This window comes from Myxine glutinosa, chromosome 1 (genome assembly GCF_964187855.1).
Source record: "Myxine glutinosa chromosome 1, kmMyxGlut1.1, whole genome shotgun sequence".
In the NCBI taxonomy this organism is placed as follows: domain Eukaryota; kingdom Metazoa; phylum Chordata; class Myxini; order Myxiniformes; family Myxinidae; genus Myxine; species Myxine glutinosa.
Window position 1 is genome coordinate 20,690,978 of NC_136261.1, and position 16,732 is coordinate 20,707,709.

Here is a 16,732-nt window from a genome sequence, read left to right on the forward strand (position 1 = left end):
ATATATATATGCGAACCCGATAAACGGGCTTTCAGAGTTCCCGAGATGATTATACAATAAACATCTTCTCGGACGAGTTTGTGTCTTGTCCGTCACTTCGTCCGTCTCACGCAGGAGCGCTGCTCCTTCACTGGTGACCCCGAGTTTACGACACGCGATGGACACGGCAGTGTCCCTCAAACTGCCCACTTTCTGGGAAGCACATGCCGCCGTCTGGTTTGCTCAGGCGGACTCCCAGTTCGCCCTGCGTGGCATTACGGAGGACACCACGAAATACCATTACGTGGTCGCCGCGCTCGGCTCCGTGACCGCCGCCCGCTGCCTGAGCCTCCTCCAGAGCCCGCCCACTGACGGCAAGTACGATGCCATCAAGGCACTTCTTCTGGGTGCTTTCGCCCTCTCCCCGGCTGAACGTGCACGACGCCTGCTCGACCTTCCTGAGCTCGGCGATACGCGCCCGTCCGAATGTATGGACTACATGCTCACGTTGCTCGGCGAGCATCCCTCGGATTTCCTTTTCCAAGAGCTTTTTCTCCGCCAGCTCCCGGCCCAGGTCCGGGTTGCCCTGGCAAGCACGACCATCACGAACCCCCGCGACCCCGCCAGGGAGGCCGACAAGATCGATTCCTGCAAGCCAGCTCATCGGAGCGGCGAGCCAGCTCGTCGGGGTGGCTGTCGGGAGCCCGCCCGCCGCCCAGTCGGCGCCTGCGGCGCAGTTTCTCGCCCACCCGCCCGACGCCCGCGACGCAGCTTCCTTCCCGGAGGCCGCCGGGCCGGCGCGACTGGCAGCGGCGACGCCGCGTCGCCCGGAGCCCCCGCCAGACCCGGCCTGGTGTTATTTCCATGCCAGGTTCGGGCGGCAGGCCCGATCATGTCGACCCCCGTGCACGTTCGGCAAGTCGGGAAACGGTCGGGCCGGCGCTCACTACCAGCCATGAGCGTCGGCCGTTCCGGAAACCTGCTATTCATCGCGGATCAAGCGTCAGGGCAGCGTTTTCTCTGCGACACCGGTGCTCAGCTGAGCGTCATTCCCGCTTCGGCGGAGGACAGGCGGGCCGCCATTTGCGGCCCCTCCTTAATCGCGGCCAACGGCTCCGCCATCCGCACCTTCGGCCCACGCACCGTCACCCTCCACTTCGGCAGCCAGCTCTTTCGCTGGGAGTTCGTGATGGCGGACGTCCCCATGGCTTTGCTCGGGACCGATTTCCTTTGCGCCCATGGGCTGCTGGTCGACGTTAAACATCGGCGTCTCGTCAACGCCGAAACTTTCAGCTCGCTGGCATGCACCTTGAGCCGTTCCGCGCCCACCGAGCTTTCCTGCGTCCTCCCGTTGGCAGACGACTTCGCGCGTCTCCTCGTGGAGTTCCCGGCCCTCACGCGACCGACGTTTTCGGCCGTCGCGGTGCGTCACGGCATCGCGCATCACATTCCCACTACGGGCCCGCCGGTGTACGCCTGAGCTCGCCGTCTCGACCCAGCCAAACTCGCCGTCGCCAAGGCCGAGTTCGCCGCGCTGGAGCACCTCGGCATCGTGCGGCGCCCCGACAGCACCTGGGCCTCGCTGCTGCACATTGTCCCGAAGCTGGGGGGCGGATGGCAGCCATGCGGCGACTACCGCCACCTCAACGACGCCACTACCCCCGACAGGTACCCCGTCCCGCACATCCAGGATTTTTCCACCCGGTTGGCGGGGCGGACCATTTTTTCAAAAGTGGACCTGATTCGGGGGTACCACCAGGTGCCCTTCCGCCCGGCCGACATCCCGAAGACGGCCGTTATTACACCTTTCAGCCTCTTCGAATTCCTCCGGATGCCCTTCGGCCTCAAAAATGCGGCACAGGCGTTCCAGCGCCTGATGGACGGCGTGCTGCACGATTTGCCGTTCCTCTTTACCTACCTGGACGACATCCTCGTCGCCAGCACGTCCAGAGCCGAGCACCTCCTCCACCTCCGGATGCTGTTCGGCCGCCTCAGCGAGCACGGCTTGATCGTCAACCCGGCCAAATGTCACTTTGGTGCGGCGACGATAGACTTTTTGGGCCACCACATCACCCGGAACGGCACCGTACTGCTACCGGCCAAAGTCGAGGCCATCGCCGCTTTCCCGCACCCCCGCTCCGTCAAGGCGCTGCAGGAGTTCCTCGGGATGGTGAACTTTTACCACCGCTTCATGCCCCGAGCTGCGCAACTCATACGGCCCTTGTACACCGCCCTCCGCGGCCAGCCGGCGAAGCGCGACGTCGTCTGGTCCACGGACATGGACACGGCTTTCACCGGCGTGAAACGGGCCCTCACCAACGCCACGCTGCTGGCCCACCCGGTACCCCATGCTCCCATCGCCCTCACCACGGATGCCTCCGACTACGCCGTGGGCGCGGTTCATGAGCAATGGGTAAACGGGGCCTGGCAGCCGCTCGCGTTCTTCAGCCGGCAACTCCTGCCCAACGAGTTGAAGAACAGCACTTTCGACCGCGAGCTCCTCGGGCTGTACCTGGCCGTCCGCCATTTTCGCCACCTCCTGGAGGGCCGCCCGTTCACGGCCTTTGTCGACCACAAGCCATTGATTTTCGCCATGGCCAAGGTCACGGAGCCGTGGTCGGCCCGCCAGCAGCGCCACTTCTCCGCCGTGTCGGAATACACCACGGACATCCGGCACGTCGCCGGAAAGGACAACGCCGTGGCCGACTGCCTTTCTCGAGCCGGCGCCAACGCCGTCCACCTCGGCGTCGATTTCGCCCTGATGGCGACGGACCAGGCCACCGACGGCACGGTGCAGGCGCTCCGGGTGGCGGACACGGGCCTCCGCTTGGCTGACGTCCCCTTCGCGGACACGGTCCTGCTTTGTGACGTCTCCCAAGGCTGACCTCGCCCCGTTGTGCGGGTCACCTGGCGGCATCGCATTTTTGCTTCGCTCCACGGCCTCTTACACCCGGGCCGGAAGGCGTCCCAGAGGCTGGTGTCGGCACGTTTCGTCTGGCACGGGTTGCGACGGGACGTCCGCGACTGGGCCAACGCCTGCACACCCTGCCAGCGGGCCAAGGTCCACCGTCACACCCAGGCTCCGCTGGCTCCTTTCACCATGCCCGAGCGACGTTTCGACCACATCCACGTGGACCTGGTGGGTCCCCTGCCCCCATCGCAGGGGTTCACCCACCTGCTTACCATGGTGGACAGGACCACCAGGTGGCCGGAGGCCGTGCCCCTCGCCTCCACCACCACCGCCGACGTGGCCCAGGCGTTCATCGCCACCTGGGTCACGCGTTTCGGCGCACCGGCGGACATCTCGTCGGACCGCGGCCCACAGTTCACGTCCGAACTGTGGGGCGTGGTCGCCCGCACGTTGGGCCTTACCCTGCACCGCACCACGACCTACCACCCCCAGGCCAATGGGTTGTGCGAGCGGTTCCACCGCTCCATGAAGGCCGCACTCATGGCCGGCCTCCAGGACGACGGCTGGGCCGACCGGCTCCCGTGAGTCCTTTTGGGCCTCCGCACGGCTCCAAAGGAGGACCTCCAGGCGTCCACCGCCGAGCTGTTGTACGGCCAGGCCCTCCGCGTCCCGGGCGAGTTCGTTCCTGACGCCACCAGCCCCCGGTCCGCCGCGCGCCAGCGCATGGACTTCCAGGAGGCCGCCCAACGTTTCGCCCCGGTGCCCACGTCCCGCCACGGCGACCCCCAATCCTACGTCCCCCCAGCACTCCGCACGACGGAGTACGTCTTTGTGCGCCACGACGCGCACCGGGGGCTGCTCCGACCACCATACGACGGACCCTTCTGGGTCCTACGACGGGACAAGAAGTCCTTCGTCGTCAGCATCGGCGGCTGGGCGGACCGGATTTCGGTGGACCGCCTCAAGCCGGCCCACATGGACGTCGGCCAGCCACCACGGCTGGCTCTTCCACCGCGGCGCGGCCACCCCCCATCCACTGCACCCCCCCCCCCAGCCACCCGCCACCACACCGGACCCCCCCCCCCACCGTGACCAGCCAGGGGTCGTTTCGGTCGGGTCATCCGGACCCCCCTCAGGTTGACCTTCCTGGACCAAGGCGATTCTGGGGGGGCGTGTGTAGTGACCCATGGGTCCCCCAAAGCTCGAGACCAGCAACAGAATCTCCTGGCCCAAGCCGGTGACGTAACCGGCGGCCAAACCGCGGCGCCGAGGTTATAATCCTTTGCACCTGTCGGTCACATGACCACCAAAGCGTGCCTCGCCTGAGAGGCGGGGCTTTGGTTCTGATGTATGCTTTTGGTTTGGATATATATATGCGAACCCGATAAACGGGCTTTCAGAGTTCCCGAGATGATTATACAATAAACATGTTCTCGGACGAGTTTGTGTCTTGTCCGTCACTTCGTCCGTCTCACGCAGGAGCGCTGCTCCTTCAGGACGGTCAAATCAGAAGAAAGTACAAGATTTATTTACACTATGTACAGGAATTGGTAGAAGGAAAGGGACACAGGGCAGAACTTAGTCAGTCTTATACTTAATTTCCAGACAATGGGCCCACTCACATACACGGGGAGATGGAGGAAGGATGTTCGTGCGCCAAACGCGCCTGCTTCGGTCGCTCCTGGAACAGCTCACCCAGCGTGGCCCTCTGGCGGTCACGGCACGTATCCCGGTGAAGGCAGGCAGGAGGGAAATCGCGCGTCTGTGGCCCGGCGCGGGTCGTTCTTTACAGCGCGCGATTAATACTGCGCAGAGCGTGGAGAACAGGGCAAAGTTCGTGTACCACGAGGTAATTCAGTTCATAGGCGATACGACTCAATACGAGGCAATGCTGACGCGCATTCTCAACTCATCTGCGTCTCCTCTCCCGGGCTCCTCTCACCTTCGTCTTCTCATCTGGGCTGATCTCACCGGGAACTCAACTCCCAACTCAACCCAAACTCTCAAACTGAGGTGGGGGGAGGGGGGGGCTCGGGGGGGGGGCTCGGGGGGGGGGCTCGGAGCAGGGTTATATGGCTCCCGCACCAGCCCGACTCGAATGTTCCAAACCCCGCCTCTGCCGCAGTGGTAAGCCACTCCCCTTGAGCCCTGATTGGCGGCTCGTGCTTACCGGCCACTCCCACTCCTCCTGCCCCGCCTTCCTTCGGCCTGGGTCGACTTGTTCAGGCCTGCCGCGTGGTATTTCAGCGCCAAAACCAAACCAAAGCGCCATAAGGACACCTAATTTTCACCGGCCTACTCAACGTAAAACTAACACAGGAAAGGACTACTAGTGGGGCGGCTTAGCCCAAATAATCAAAAGAATTGTGCATTTTGTGATACAAGCACCAAATTTGGCACAAATGTACATTAATATGTTGCGAACATTTTCAGATATTGGGCCACTTGAAATTCCGTAATTTTTTTTTTTCAAATTTTTTCAAATTTCGTAATTTCAAATTTTTCGGGTGACACCGTCACAATTTCGGTCTTCGAGGCCGGCCGATAGGCAAAGTGTGACCGGAAGGGACGAGGTTCTCCTGACCACGTGGCCCTCGATCTGGGAAGCGAGAGGCGTTCCATTAGTGGACGCGCCCCTCACGCCCGACTTTTGGGCGGCCCCGGCAGGCCGTTTGTTTTGACGTTCCGTGACAGGCCCCGCACCCCCACCTCCGGGCCGACCGGAAGCTTGTGCTGAGTACATCATACCTGAACAACTCAGTGAGGCAGAACACAGCAGTGCACACCAGGGTGACCCCTTCAGTGCATAAACCAATTAACCTGTCCACTGCAGGGCATATAGAAATGAAGTTATTTTCTGCATATAATAATAATATAAGTTCAGTTCTATATAACAATTTCTGTTATCACCACTACCACTACAACTACCACTACTACAAGCTTTGTCTGGAATTTTGTGGACTAACAGACAAACAGACATACAGACAAGCTGGGATCAAAACATTACCTCCTTCCACCATTGAGTGTAGAGGTAAACATCATGGAAATTATATCATGCCCTAGATTTAATTCATGCTTACCCGTGTATTTGCTTCACTGGTTCACAAGGTCTTTTGCATACATGTAATTCAGACTCTCGTCTTCATTGCTGACCACACAATGTTCGCAACATATGAATGTACATTTGTGCCAAATTTGGTGCTTGTATCACAAAATGCACAATTCTTTTGAATATTTGGGCTAAGCCGCCCCACTATATCGGCCGGCCTCGAAGACCGAAATTGTGACGGTGTCACCCGAAAAATTTGAAATTACGAAATTTGAAAAAAAAAATTACGGAATTTCAAGTGGCCCAATATCTGAAAATGTTCGCAACATATTAATGTACATTTGTGCCAAATTTGGTGCTTGTATCACAAAATGCACAACAGGTTTGCTATGCTGCTACACTATACGCTTACATTTACGAAGAAATAACGGAACTATCGCGAGGCTACATGTTGTGGTGTAACTAACTAAGAGGGGAAATTAACCTTTATTTCAAAACCGCAACAATATGTTGATAAAAGCACATGCAAGTAAATTGACAAGTTAAATTTATGTTCAGAGCTACCACAACTACCTGTTAGATGTCCAATCTGGGTTTGGTTCCCGGCCTCACTTTAAACTGTCAGATTGGTGCTTCCCAAGTAGAGCGTTGGGTCACAAAGTGTGCCGTCCTTTGGATGTGGACATTAAGCTGGGTTGTCTTGTCTGTCAACAATAGCCAATGAACATTAAATATCCCATGGTGTGTTTCGTGAACACTAGCCGAGTTATCGCCGGCATCCTGAACAAATTACAAATTTTACAAATTACAAATTCCCGCTCGAACCGATTCCATTCAAACGTCGGGCATGCCCAGGCAGTTTGTTCAACACTTTGGCCAAAATGTTCCTTCAGTCGCCCCTGAAGTGAAGATTTAATTCGTAGTAGTAGTAGTAGTAATAGTACATGATGATGATGATGATGAAGTAGTCGTAGTAGTAGTAGAAGATGTAGTAGTAGATGTAGATATAGAAGTATCTGTACGGTAGTTGTAGATGTAGTAGTAGTAGCTGTAGATGTAGTAGTAGATGTAGCAGTTGTAGTAGTAGTAGTAGTAGATGTAGCTGTAGTAGTAGATGTAGTAGTAGCTGTAGATGTAGATGTAGTAGTAGATGTAGTAGAAGTGGTAGTAGTAGTAAATGTAGTAGTAGTAGTAGTAGTAGTAGCTGTAGTAGTAGTACATGATGATGATGATGAAGTAGTCGTAGTAGTAGTAGAAGATGTAGTAGTAGATGTAGAAGTAGCTGTACGGTAGGTGTAGATGTAGTAGAAGTAGATGTAGATGTAAATGTAGTAGTAGTAGTAGTAGTAGTAGTAGTAGTAGTAGTAAATGTAGCTGTAGTAGTAGCAGCTGTAGTAGTAGTAGTAGTAAATGTAGCTGTAGTAGTAGCAGCTGTAGTAGTAGCTGTAGATGGAGTAGTAGATGTAGCTGTAGTAGTAGTAGTAGCTGTAGTTGTAGTAGTAGATGTAGTAGTAGTAGTAGTTGTAGATGTAGATGTAGTAGTAGATGTAGTTGTAGTAGTTGTAGTAAATGTAGATGTAGTAGTAGCTGCAGTAGTAGTAGTAGTAGATTTAGATGTAGTAGTAGCTGTAGCTGTAGTAGTAGATGTAGTAGTAGATGTAGTTGCAGTTGTAGTTGTAGTAGTAGATCTAGATGTAGTAGTAGCTCTAGATGTAGTAGTAGATGTAGATGTAGTAGTAGCTGTTGATGTAGTAGTAGTAGATGTAGTTGTAGTAGTAGCTGTAGTAGATGTAGTAGTAGTAGATGTAGTTGTAGTAGTAGCTGTAGTAGATGTAGTAGTAGTAGATGTAGTAGTAGATGTAGTAGTAGATGTAGTAGTAGTAGTAGTTGTAGTAGTAGATGTAGATGTAGTAGATTTAGATGTAGTAGTGGATGTAGATGTAGTAGTAGCTGTAGATGTAGTAGTAGATGTAGATGTATTAGGAGATGTAGATGTAGATGTAGTAGTAGTAGTAGTAGTAGATGTAGATGTAGTAGTAGTAGTAAATGTAGTAGTAGATGTAGATGTAGTAGTAGTAGTAGCTGTAGATGTAGTGGTAGATGTAGATGTAGATGTAGTAGTAGATGTAGATGCAGATGTAGTGGTAGTAGTAGTAGTAGTAGTAGATGTAGTAGTAGTAGTAGCTGTAGAAGTAGTAGTAGTAGATGTAGTTGTAGTAGTAGCTGTAGTAGTAGATGTAGTTGCAGTTGTAGTTGTAGTTGTAGTAGTAGATCTAGATGTAGTAGTAGATGTAGATGTAGCTGTAGTAGTAGTAGTAAATGTATATGTAGTAGTAGATGTAGATGTAGTAGTAGTAGTAAATGTATATGTAGTAGTAGATGTAGATGTAGTAGTAGTAGATGTAGATGAAGTAGTAGATGTAGTAGTCGATGTAGTAGTAGATGTAGTAGTAGATGTAGGTGTAGATGTAGTAGTAGATGTAGTAGTAGATGTAGTAGTAGTAGTAGATGTAGTAGTAGATGTAGTAGATTTAGATGTAGTAGATTTAGATGTAGTAGTAGATGTAGATGTAGTAGTAGCTGTAGATGTAGTTGTAGATGTAGTAGTAGATGTAGATGTATTAGGAGATGTAGATGTAGTAGTAGTAGTAGATCTTGATGTAGATGTAGATGTAGTAGTAGTAGTAGTTGTAGTAGTAGATGTAGATGTAGTAGTAGTAGTAGTAGTAGTAGTAGTAGATGTAGTAGTAGTAGTAGTAGTAGTAGTAGATGTAGTAGTAGTAGTAGTAGGTGTAGCTGTAGTAGTAGTAGTAGTAGTAGTTGTAGTAGTAGTAGTAGTAGTTGTAGTAGTAGTAGTAGTAGTAGTAGTAGTAGTAGTAGTAGATGTAGATGTAGTAGTAGTAGTAGATGTAGTAGTAGTAATAGTAGATGTAGATGTAGTAGTAGTAGTAGTAGATGTAGTAGTAGTAGTAGTAGTAGTAGTAGTAGATGTAGATGATGTAGTAGTAGTAGTAGTAGATGTAGTAGTAGTAGTAGTAGTAGTAGTAGTAGTAGATGTAGTAGTAGTAGTAGTAGTAGTAGTAGTAGTAGTAGATGTAGATGTAGTAGTAGTAGTAGTAGATGTAGTAGTAGTAGTATTAGTAGTAGATGTAGATGATGTAGTAGTAGTAGTAGTAGTAGTAGTAGTAGTAGTAGTAGATGTAGATGATTTGTCACAAATTGTGGTGTTGTATTATGATCGTCTTAAATTTACCTGGATTACCTTCAAATACAAGTCATTCTTTGTATTAAATTTATTGTGGCCAAGTAGCCCAATAAACGTTTTTGAAACAAAACTGTCACATTCAAACTTGTGAGCATTTTTCTTTGAACATATTCAGCAAAGGCAATGAAGGCCTGCGCTTATTTGGTCTCTATGCATGACAAGAACTGAAAGCTCTAATGCACCTGAATGTGTTCGTGTTTTCACAGTACAAAATGTTTGTCAGACAACGTGCTGTATGTTCGATGCACTTTGAGAGGTGAGAAGTACATCACTCTCAAAACATGTAAAATCCATAACGCTGCTGTTACCATAAACTTTGTCCAAAAATAATATATCATACATAAATGTGTCTGTCTATCCCATCCTGAAACGCGGAAATGCTTCTCAGAGAGAAAATCAAGTAAAAGTTGCTTCAAATAATCAAAATATACGGGAAAATCATAATTTTTAAATCAGACAAAATACTTTCATCTGGGCCGTGTATATGCAAATCTGGGCCGGCCTCGATCACTCCCAAATTTTTTTTGTCTTTGTTGTTACGATATATATATATATATATATTAGTGTAAAGCCCGTCAAAAATGACGGTTGAAACAGTTTTTGACGGTATAGCCACGTGAGCCTGCCAAATTCTGAAGTCTGGGCCTATAGGCTATGAGTATGAGCCAAGGGGGTTGGTCGGTACCATACAGATGGAGTAAGGCTCATTGTGATTTTTAGCAAGATATATGTCCCTAGATATGAAAAAAAAGTGATAGCAGTGTATAACTCTCGGCCATCTCTGTGTTATCACCCGAAATATTATTATACGCCCGCTTCGCTTCGCCAAAAAATGTGATATTTGCTAAAATTGGAATAAATATGTTTTTAAGGACCACAGAGTGCCAATAATTTGCATACTGGATGCCAACTAATATAGTAATAGAAATATAGAACATTTGTGGGGGTTATTTATCAAAATATTGATATAATGACAAAAAATATGTTAAATTTAGTGAAAAAGTGGTCGAAATCGCTTCGAGTTCAGAATTGACATTGTACATTTTTGTCAATATTTCAAAAATGAAAACTCCCAGAGTAACATTTGACCCCTCAAAATCTTCGCAAGGAACCACTGCATTGGAATATATCATTACTTTGCAATATGGTGGTTGTTTGGGGCACATATTTTGGTAAAGTTCAAAATATGTTCAACCATACCCCCTAATTTTGATATTTTGGAACGAAACATAGCTTTTGAACATTTTAGGTTTATTCGTCTACTACTTTTGGTATCTCAGTGTAATTTTTGGTATTAGCTAGTATCCTAAAGTAGGTTTGTAACATCAGCTACATTATATTTCACAATGCATGCAAACTTGCTCCACACTCTAGGTTTATCATGATCTCTCGAACAAATACGATCTCGATCTCGATCTCGGCACTCTGTGGTCCTTAAAAACATACTTATTCCAATTTTAGCAAATATCACATTTTTTGGCGAAGCGAAGCAGGCGTATAATAATATTTCGGGTGATAACACAGAGATGGCCGAGAGTTATACACCGCTATCACTTTTTTTTCATATCTAGGGACATATATCTTGCTAAAAATCACAATGAGCCTTACTCCATCTGTATGGTACCGACCGGTCAATTTGGGGGGTCTGGCTCATAGCCTACGAGTGTTAGGAGTGTTATGTCATCTTTATTTGTTAGACATCCTACAGACTTAAATGAACACTCGTTTTACTCTGCACGCATTGCACATCAAGTGCAGCAAATCTCACCTCCCTGTTCTTTGTATTTATTGTGATTTAAAAAAATACCGCTTCTGGACACCAACCTTGGGGCTCAGTTTGCAAGCCACGGTCTCCAATTCCAAGGTAAGAGGCATAATTGCTCTTCTTTTGGGTCTTCGGAGTCCTTGGGGTATTTTGTGTCCTTGGGGTCTTTTGTGTCCTTGGGGTCTTTTGTGTCCTCTGGGTCATTTGGGTCCTTGGTGTCTTCAGTGTCTTCAGCATATTTTGTGGCTTTTGTGTCTTTTGGGTCTTCTGGTTCATCGGTGTCTTTTGGGTCATTTGAGTCTTTTCGGTCCTCTAGGTCTTTTGAGTCATTTGAGTTTTGAATATTTTGAGTATTTTGGGTCCTCAATCTGGATGTTTGGGGTATTTAAGGGTCTTCAGGGTATTTTGTGTATTAGGGGTCATTTGGGGTCCACTGGGTCCTCAGGGTCTTTAAGGCGCTCAGGGTCCTTTTGGTCTTTTGGATTGTTTGGGTCTTTGGGGTCTTTCAGATCTTTCAGGGTCTACACCTATGGGGTATTTGGGTCTTCGGGGTCTTTTCGGTCTTTTCAATCTTTTCGGTCTTCGGGGTATTTAACGGTCTTTGGGGTATTTTGGGTCTTTGGAGTATTTTGGGTCTTTGGAGTATTTTAGGTCTTTTTTTTTTTTTTGTACACTGAATCGAGGCTCGTGAAAGAGCTAAAATTTATTCCACAAACAAATCAACCAGACAAACAAACATACAAAAAGAGGGAGTGGAAGACAAGATGGGGAGAGGAGGGGAAGCACACAAACACAACACCTGAGAGCAGGGAGAAGCGCGGGAGGGAGAGAGCCTGGGGGAGGAGGCGTGAGAACGGCGGGGAGGGGAGAGGTATAAAATACAAGGAGACCAAGGACTTCCGGGACAGAAGTTGGTATTTCAAAAAAGTGTAAGATTTGGGGTGAAATTAGCGGGGGTAGAAAAGATCAAGGTTTTGGATGGGGGAAGATAAGAGATGGTGGTGAACAGCTGTTTTAAAGACCTGGAGGGTGGAGTGGGATTGAAGAGAGTGAGGGAGTTTGTTCCAGAGGCGGGAGAAAAGAGGAATGAAGGAGTGAAGGTGAGCAGAAAGTCTTGATTTTGGCAGTTTAACCATAAGAGGGTTGCAGGCAGATCTTGTGCGACCTGTAGGAATATTTGGGGGACAGAGCCCAGAGAGGGCTGGGGGGGCAAGGCCAGAGAGGAGTCGGTAGAAGACGGAAAGACCACCAACCTGCCTGCGGTGAGTGAGTGAAAGGCCCTTGGAGTTAGCTTCATCGCGGGAGATTCCAATGATTCTGAACGCTTTGGTTTCAACAGCGTGAAGACGGGCTAGGTGTGAGGCAGGAGCACCAGACCAGAGGGGAGAGCAGTATTCCATAGAGCTGCGGATGAAAGCTTTGTATGTGGTGAGGAGCTCAGGTGTGCCAAGGAAGGACTTCACACGACGGAGGATGCCCAGTCGGCGACTGGCTTTGGTGGCCAGATTTGAAATGTGGTTTTCCCAGGAAAGATCATGGCAAATAGTGAGACCCAAAAGCTTGAGTGACAGAACTTCTTGGAGAGGATTATTCAGAAGGTGGCTGGGAGGGTTTTCCAGTCAGTCTTTTTGGAGAGACATCGTAAGAGTGTGAGATTTATCAGGATTGAAAGACATGTTCCATTTGTTTACCCAGTCTGTGATTTTTTCCAGGTCTGCAGAGAGTGAGGAGGCTGCAGACTGCCGATCTGAGGGATGAGGAATGGAGCGACAGAGAGTAGAGTCGTCAGCAAAGATATAGAGAGGATTTTCAAGAGAGTCAGAGAGATCATTGATGAAGACCAGAAAAAGCACAGGGCCCAGAACACTACCTTGGGGAACTCCAGCCTGAACAGGAAGAGGAGTGTACTTGCCGACAAACAGAAGTCATCCCAGCAAGCTGGTACTCAATTTGCTGACCTTGGAAGGATGAACAGGCTGAGTCAACCCCCCTGGCGTTAATTCAGCGATTGACCGGGATTCGAACCCATGATCCTTGGATCCCAAGCCGGCACCCTAACCGCTAAGCCAACACCAGGCACCAGGAGAGATCATTGATGAAGACCAGAAAAAGCACAGGGTCCAGGACACTGCCTTGGGGAACTCCAGCCTGAACGGGAAGAGGAGATGAGAGAAACCCATTCAGGGCCACACGTTGACTACGACTAGAGAGGAAGTCCGCCAGCCATGCGTGGAGATTTCCATGGATACCAAAGGAGGAGGGTTTGGTGAGCAGAGCGGGGTGCCAGACCATGTCGAAGGCACGTGATATGTCAAGGGAGACAGCTCTAATTTCCTGTTTGGCATTGAGGTCCTCCATCCATTGTTGAGAAAGCAGAAGCAGCATGTCCAGAGTAGAGTGACCTGGTCTGAAACCAAATTGATGGTCAGAGATCAAGCCATTGGAGAAGAGGAAAGATTTCATATCTGAAGCAATGATGGATTCCATGACTTTGCTGATGATTGGGAGAAGGCTGATTGGTCTGTAGTTGCTAGGATCTGTTTTTGCACCTTTTTTGTGCAAAGCGGTGATGCTGGCTGATTTCCAAGCAGATGGCAGACAACCTTGAGCAAAAGAGAGGGTGAAGAGAACAGAGAGAGGGAGTGAAAGAGCGAAAGAACATTATTTTAGGACCCGTGGGCTGATGCCATCAGGACCAGTTGCAGAATCAGAGTCGAGGGTTGACAGAAACTTTTCCACCTTGTCAGGAGGAAAGGACACAGAGTCCAGGAGCAGCTGGGTACGACTGGGTATGGTGGGTACAGAGAGGGATGGGTTTGGGACACAAGATTTAGAGGCAAACACAGAGTTGAGGCATTCAACTTTTTCACGTGCGGAGTCAGCCGTGTAGCCATTTGAGGTAAGGGAGGGGATGGAGCGGGAACAAACACCAGAAACAGATTTGACCAGACGCCACCAGGATTTGGAAGAGGGAGACAGATAAGAGAGTTCGGTCTTGAGAATGGAGAGATATAGTTTCCTGGCTCTCCTGAGGGTGGACACACACTTGTTTCGGGCTTTGTGAAAGGAAATGAGATTTCCTTCTGTTGGATTTGCTTTCCAGGAGACGAAAGGAAGTTGTTTCTGGGCAACAGCCTCACCACAAGATTCCGTGTACCATGGATGGGAGGAAGGGTATGACAACTGAAGACGAGATGGGATAAATCTGTGCATGAGAGAGAGCAATTTACTTTGGAAGAATTCCCAGGATGAGTTGATGTCAGAGGCGGTAGAGATGGGAGACCAGTCCAGATGATTGATGGGTGCTTGAAGACCGTGCCAGTTGTCCTGAGTGAAATGCCAGACTCGTCGACGCTGAGGAGGCTCTCTGAGAATGGTCAGAGAGATGTCCACTTTAACAAGCACATGATCAGATGAGCCGATTGGAGCAGAAGAAGAGCAGCAGACATTTGCAGGGACGTTAGTCATAACCAAGTCCAGAAGAGAAGATGCTCCGTTGACTGAGATCCGGGTCGGGAAATTGACAGATTGTGTCAGTCCCAGTGAGTCGCAGAAGTCCTTTGCTGAAGAGCCATGGCTGGTGAGAGAGGTGCCCACACCCAGCCAACTGGCATGGTGACAATTGAAATGACCACATATGAGGAAGAGAGAGTTGGGATGGGTAGAAAGAAGTTGGTCCATATTATCAGACAGCAAGATGTATATGGAGTCATCACTGTTTGGAGGACGGTACAACACACATATGAACAAAAGGTGGGAGCGAAGGGGAAGCCGTAGCCAAAGGTATTCCTGGGGGTGAGGTGGAGAGAGGGCAGTGCAGGGCGAGTGAGGAAGAGAGTTTTTCTTATAAAGATAGCAACCCCACCTCCAGGACGAGGCTCAGGTCTATCATACCGGAGGAGGGAGTAACCTGGGAGAGATATCAAGGAATCAGAGACATCATGAAGGAGGAAAGTTTCTGTTGAGCAGATCACATCTGGTTTGTCAGAAGCAACCTGTGTGGAGAGATCAGTCAAGTTTGAGCGAAGGCCCCGGATGTTTGAGGTCCATACCGTTAATGAAGAGGAAGTGGGAGCATCAGATACAGAACAGGGGGGGGGGGGGGAAGGGGTAGGGTAAGATGTGGCAGAGGAGGAAGAGGTAGGGAGAGCTGTTGAAGGTGTGTCAGAGATTTCAGAATAGCTTGGAGAAAGGGAAGAATGGGGCAGACAAAAGGTTTGATGGAGATTGGGTGAGGCACAGTGAGGTGTTATTTGAGGAGGGGGAAGAGCGAGGCAGAGGGTTGGGGGAGATGAAGGTGAAAGTTGGAAGGGGGAAGAAGCGGGGAGGACGCTTTGAGGAGGAGGGGTGAGAGGGGAGTCTAGGAGGGGAGGAGCGAAGGAGAGTCTCAGAGGGGGGGGGGTGGGGGGAGTTTTGGAGGGAGGGGAGGGAAGGGGCAAGGGGGGAGATTTGAAAGGGATGGGTGATGGGGAAGATTTGGAGGGGAGGGGCAAGGGGGAAGATTTGAAAGAGATGGGTGATGGGGAAGATTTGGAGGGGAGGGGCAAGGGGGTAGATTTGGAGGGGAGGGGTGATGGGGAAGTTTTGGAGGGGAGGGGTGATGGGGAAGTTTTGGAGGGAAGGGGTGATGGGGAAGATTTGAAAGGGATGGGTGATGGGGAAGATTTGGAGGGGAGGGGCAAGGGGGAATATTTGAAAGAGATGGGTTATGGGGAAGATTTGGAGGGGAGGGGTAAGGGGATAGATTTGGAGGGGAGGGGTGATGGGGAAGTTTTGGAGGGGAGGGGGGATGGGGAAGTTTTGGAGGGAAGGGGGGATGGGGAAGATTTGGAGGGGAGGGGTGAGATTGGATTTTGAAAAATGTACGATTAATGGGAAACGAACATTTCTTGCAAAATGAGTTTGAGACCTTCGAGTCAAAAATACGTTTGAGGATGCTGAAGGAGGGGTGGAGTGCTGGAGAGTTTCGGGAATGTAGAAAAAATGAACTGTAAGAGATGGTATTTTTTTTTGGAATGAACTGATTTGGTGAGCAAGTCGAAAGCATCCTTTTATAGGAGACTAGCAGAGGTACCCGGCTTTGCACGGGAGTGGGAGGAGGAGGGGAGGGGGAAGAGGAGGGGAGGGGAACGCTAATTTTTAAAACCCGAAATTTTTTAAATGTTTATGTTTCCGTGACATTCCTGGGACCATCCCGAGTCGAACAGTACTTTCCGCTCGCAAATCCGTCCACGGGTTCTCGAGATCTTAGAGATTGTAGACCCGAAGTTTTTTTAATTTTAAGGTGTGCTGTAGTCAGAAGCGCTAGAAGCGCTGCGCTCCCTCCCTTCGAATCCCTCTCTCTTCTGCTAGTGCTAATAATACGCTAATTTTAAAAACCCGAAATTTTTTAAATGTTTATGTCTCCGTGACATTCCTGGGACCATCCCGAGTCGAACAGTACTTTCCGCTCGCAAATCCGTCCACGGGTTCTCGAGATCTTAGAGATCATAGATAGAGGCCAACTCTACTTTATATATATAGAAGAAGAAAAAGGTGTTATAATATATGACAGAAAACTGTTCTTCAGGGGAAAGTTGAAACATCTTTAACAACGTGATCACGTGATCACGATCAATGTGAACGAAGAATGCACGAACAACTAAGGACAACAAATAAACGAATAAGAACTGAGAAGGAAATATATATTTTTTTTTTTGAGTTGAGATATTAATTATACAAGGAAGTATGGGGTGAACGACTGGACAAAACAGAGAACGAAAG

The 16,732-nt window shown here is 49.6% G+C and overlaps 1 protein-coding gene across 1 annotated transcript in view; it reads left to right on the forward strand.

Annotated features, from left to right (window-relative positions):
- TMPRSS15 (transmembrane serine protease 15) overlaps nt 1–16,732 on the forward strand; it is a 99,121-nt gene that overhangs the window by 50,332 nt on the left and 32,057 nt on the right. The window contains exon 13 of the mRNA XM_078767035.1: nt 9,411–9,460. Within this exon, the coding sequence (XP_078623161.1) occupies nt 9,411–9,460 (50 nt within the window). The remainder of the gene's footprint in view (nt 1–9,410; nt 9,461–16,732) is intronic.